Here is a 5229-nt window from a genome sequence, read left to right as displayed (position 1 = left end):
ATAACATTTCAGTCACAGTAATGAGGAAAGATGATAAGGTCATTGTTCAGGAAGAACTAGAAAGAAGTTAATTCTCCTTACTCTGTTTCCTGCTGAGAATCTCTCTGCCATTCACTCCCTATCTCAGCTTTTTCTTGAGCTTGTTTCTTGGACGATGACTTTCTGAGTGAGGGAAGGTGGAAAATCATTTTAAGATATTCTGCTGCGGGGCACCTGGGTGGCTCAGTGGGTTAAGCCTCCGCCTTTGGCTCAGGTCATGATCTCAGGGTCCTGGGATGGCGCCCCACATCCCGCTCTCTGCTCAGTGGGGAGCCTGCTTCTCCCCACCCACCCCCGCCTGCCTCTCTGCCTACTTGTGATCTTTCTCTATCTCTTTATCAAATAGATAAATAAAATCTTAAAAAAAAAAAAAAGATGTTCTACTGCTAGACTGGAATTTACGAGAGGAAAACAAATGGGGTGGGAAGAATAAGAAATGCTCTTATAAAACAGGGCCTATCTCCTTGAGTAGGTGTAGTCAGTCACTGTTAAACAATGGGGACATTGGCTTAAAAGTTAAAACAAGGGACTCCTGGGTGGCTCAGTGGGTCAAGTGGCTGCCTTGGGCTCTGATCCTGAGGTCCTGGGATCAAGACTTGAATCAGGCTCCCTGCTATTTGGGAGCCTGCTTTTCTTCTCTCTCCGCTGTTCCCCTTGCTTGTACTTGCTCTCTCTCTGTCAAATAAATAAAACCTTTTTTTTTTTTTAAAGATTTTCACTCTTTTTTTTTTTTAAAGATTTTATTTATTTATTTGACAGAGAGGGATCACAAGTAGGCAGAGAGGCAGGCGGAGAAAGAGGGAGAAGAAGGCTCCCCACTGAGCAGAGAGCCCGATGTGGGGCTCGATCCCAGGACCCTGGGATCATGACCTGAGCCGAAGGCAGAGGCTTAACCCACTGAGCCACCCAGGTGCCCCAAATAAATAAAATCTTTAAAAAATGTTGGAAAAAATAATTTACTGTATCCATTCTTTTGATTAAAAAATGTAATTTTGTACATTTGGATATTTTGAGAGTTTCTTCCAGAATTTTAAACTTATAAAAAGTAGGCCAAAAAATGGGAAGTTTAAAGAGTAATGTGTAAGATTCATACATATTTGTAATAGGAAGACAGCTTGTGGCCCAAACTTTATCCTTTATTCCCAGCCTTCTAAATCACCTTTTTTTATTTCATAGGTACTTGGGACAACATGGAGTTTGGTTTGGGGATTGTGTCTGATTAAAAAGGAAAGAGAAACTTTCCTTCATGTGGTACATAGGCATGGATTTACTCACTAACACTGTTTAGGACCCACTGTATATTGCATTATCCTACACCCCAAAGGATATCTACAGCATCCAAAGAGACCTAGGGTATGCCTTGGCTTTGACAAGTGTGCAGTCCAGTGGAAGAGGCAAGTCTTATAGAAGAAACAGAGATCCAGACAATAACACACACGAATGGGCATGTGGCGGGTAGGTCCGCCCCGCGTCTCTGCAGGGCTTTGTCTGTATCCTGCAGGGTCTGAGATCGAGATCCATAATTAGGGTCTGAGAATCGAGGAACAGAGGTTTTATTGCAATCTGTAATACTGCAAAACTGGAAACACCCTCGAGGTCACCAATAAGACAGAGGTTGGACAAAGGATTGCACATGCGATAGAAAGTCATGCAGCTATTAAAAAGGATGTAACTTTGTATATTAACTATACTCAGGTTAAAATTTTTAGAAGACTTTTTTTTTTTTAACCTAGCATGTGATCTATCCTAGAGAAAGATTCATGTGTGTTTAAATAGAATGTGCACTATGATGCAGTTGGGTGGATGTCTGTTAGGGCCATTTAGTCTACAATGTTAGTAAAGTTCTGTTTCATTACTGAAAAAAAAAAAAAAAGGATGGGACAAAACTACATTGAGGTAGCATGAAAGGATACTGAAGACATATGTTTGAAGGACAAAAGTAAGCTACATAATGACCCCATTTCTATTAAAAATTCTGTGTCTACCTCTATACATGCACTTCTCTACCTATGAGTGATGCGTTTTGTCTCTGTGTATATGTATGCGTGTGTATATAAGTGCAGATAGAATAGAAAACTAAGGTCAGGGATGCCTGGGTGGCTCAATCGGTTAAGCATCTGCCTTTGGATCAGGTCATGATCCCAGAGTCCTGGGATCAAGCCCCTTATTGGCTCCTTGCTCAGCAGGGAACCTGCTTCTCCCTCTGCCTGCTGCTCTGTCTCCTTGTGCGCTCTCTCTCTCTCTTTCTGGCAAATAAATAAAATCTTTAAAAAAAAGAAAGAAAACTAATGCCAGATTGTTACCAAAGTTACCCCTGGAGAGTGATCATATAGAATAAAGATGAAGAGAAACTTATGCCTTTTATTGTACATACATCTGCAGTGTATGAGTCTTTTACAATAAATTATATTACATATTTCCCTGTAATATTAGAAGTAAAAGAAAAAGTAAGTATGCTGGGGTTTACTTTTTAGGGTAGGCTAAGGTGTGAGAAACAAGCGGTTTATTTTATAACACAAGGGGGGGAAGAATGAGCTTTTCTTCTACCTTCTGGATGAAAGGGTAAATACTACATTTGGAAAACAGAAAGCCGCCCATAAACTAGTACACAGACTGAGTCTTTTATGGTTATTGGCTCATATTTTATCCACATACTAAAAACAAATCCCAACGTTTGTCAACAATCAAGTTGGGAACAATTGCTTTCTTGGCAACCAAAAAGGGTGGCGCATTTATGTTTTCAGATACTCATAAAGTGTCTTTTAAGCCTATTAATTGCCTTATCAGGGCATCATCCCATAGTTATACAGAGAAAATATGTACAATACTTCAGTCTTGTTCTTACCTCCCTAAGTGGGAGGTTATATTTGTCTCAAGGAAATGGGGACTGAGGAAGGGAGGGGGGTGGTGTGAAGGGAAGGAAAAATGAAATTTAGCAGGAGCCCTGCCCCGCCTGGTGTTTATCTGGGTTGGGCACAGCTTGACCACCCTGCCACATGTACGTCCCTATATCCTCACCTCTCCTTCCCTATCTTTTTCCTCCTTACTGGCCTTGAGGGAGCTTGTATAAAAGGCATCAGGAGAACAGGAAAAACCACATTGCTGCAAACTTCTAGGCAACCCTACACTCTCACAGGGAGGTCTCCTGTCTCTAGGAACAACTCCAGCTTAATCTTCTCCACCATGAGCCTCAGACTTAAGGCCACGTCCTCCTGTCCCGGCGCCAGCCGCCTCCGGGTCCTACAGAGGCTGTTACTGCTATCCCTGCTCCTGACGCTGGTTCCCTGGACTGCTGGAAAAAGTAAGAGAAACTCCGGGAAAACTGAGAGTCGAGTGTCTGCTGCCCTGCAGCAGTGTCTGGGGGAGAGTCTGGCCTGGTTCTCCTGGGGCTGGAGATGGGCATGATACTAATAGCTCGTAAGTGACCAGGGGATGTTGCACTGACACTTAAGATGTGCCCAGCACTCTGCTAAGATACTTCACAGAAGGTTTGAAGATGATCGTAGACACAGTGGCTTTATGAGAGAGGTAGAGTTAACAAATAAGGGGACTAGGGAAACACGTCAAGAGATAAGATCTCACCAGGTGGTGGGTATTGGGGAGCGCACGGATTGCATGGAGCACTGGGTGTGGTGCAAAAACAATGAATGCTGTTACGCTGAAAATAAATTTTAAAAATTTTAAAAAATGGAAAAAAAAAAAGAGATAAGATCTCCGCTATAATCGCGACCACTAATTGAGCCACACTTTGTACCCTAGCTCCCAGTGTGGACAGGAAGCGGTTCATTGAACTTCGCTGCATGTGCTTGAATACCGTCTCTGGCATTCATCCAAGTAACATCCAAAGTTTAGAGGTGCTCAGAGCAGGACCCCATTGTGCCAACGTCGAAGTGATGTAAGTCCCTGCTTCTCTTCCACATCCTATTGACACTATTGTTTCCAGTCCTGTGCGTCCCTTCTAAGAGTCATGCCAGGCCACTCACAGAAAATTCCATTCTCTCTTGCAGAGCCACACTGAAGAATGGGAAGGAAATTTGCTTGGACACGGAAGCTCCCAAAATCAAGAAAATAGTCCAGAAAATTTTGGAAAGCAGTGGGTCAACAGCTTAATCTGTTCACTTTCTGTCAAACCTTTTTATCTCCCAAGAACAGTAAGAGTTTGAAGGCTTGACTTCCTGGAGTTCTTATTTATCCAAAATACCTATTTATATTGTATTAAATTTTGGATGTGTTTTCCATTCTGCCCCTAAAATTCATGACATTCTGAGAAGACTGGTTAATAGATGACAGAGAGAAGGTGACAATAAGCAAACTTACTTTCAAAATATAACGTGGGATTTGTTCTCTAACTCTTGGTTAAATGTGGCACTCTGTTTTGCATCCCTTTATCTAAAATTTTCTCTTCAAATACTTATATGTGCATTAAACCTATCTTGCTCTACCTTACTGTTAGACTAGCTATGCTCATGATGATTAATAGATTTCAGAATGGTTGATGATTTTCGGAATCACACAGATCCCAGAAAGGAGCACTTGCTCAAGAAATGTTTGTTAATTTATTTAGGCACTTAATAGAGTCTTTCAATGTCTTAGTCTTAGGATGTCTTGTTTCAAAGCATTTTCTGAAAGATTTTTCTAATGTTTATTTTAGGCTTCAAACTGTAAAAATAATAAAGTTGTAGAATGTGAGTCTTGTAAGCAGTGGTTACTTATTTTAAAGAGAATATATTTAATATGAGTACAATAAAAAACACGATGAGGGGCACCTGGTGGCTCCGTTCATTAAGTGGCTGCCTTTGGCCCAGGTCATTATCTCAAGGTCCCAGGATGGAGTCCCACATTGGGCTCCTTGCTCAGCAAGGAGTTTGCTTCTCCCTCTCCTTCTGCTGCTTTTCCCTTTCTGTCTCTGTCAAATAAATAAATAAATAAATCTTTTAAAAATATGATGAAAAGCTTTAATGTTTTCTGTTAAAAAACTCCAGTATTTTCAATATAATAATAATACAGGTTCTATATAGTGCTAAATGTTTTAACCTGGCATGTTTGTATATATTTGCATTTACTTAATAGCTTCATGGTTACAATTTTAGTATTAGAATCAACCTTGTAAATAAGTAAAATAAAAAATGTAAACTTTATCAAACTTCTAATTATTGCTTTATAATCAAGAGAACTTTCATTCTTTTTAAA

At 40.6% G+C, this 5229-nt stretch overlaps 1 protein-coding gene across 1 annotated transcript; it reads left to right on the top strand.

Annotated features, from left to right (window-relative positions):
- Positions 1-3143: 3143 nt before the first annotated feature.
- On the top strand, positions 3144-4969 carry LOC111149250 (platelet basic protein-like). Its single transcript, XM_022506207.1, has 3 exons — positions 3144-3340; positions 3799-3934; positions 4047-4969. Exons 1-3 carry the CDS (start codon positions 3223-3225, stop codon positions 4147-4149), a joined length of 357 nt encoding a protein of 118 aa, XP_022361915.1. The 5' UTR covers positions 3144-3222; the 3' UTR covers positions 4150-4969.
- Positions 4970-5229: the final 260 nt, after the last annotated feature.

The sequence above is a fragment of the Enhydra lutris genome, unplaced genomic scaffold, assembly GCF_002288905.1.
Source record: "Enhydra lutris kenyoni isolate GAN:26980312 unplaced genomic scaffold, ASM228890v2 scaffoldscaffold21, whole genome shotgun sequence".
Classification (NCBI taxonomy): Eukaryota; Metazoa; Chordata; class Mammalia; order Carnivora; family Mustelidae; genus Enhydra; species Enhydra lutris.
This window is presented reverse-complemented; position numbering and strand designations above follow the sequence as displayed.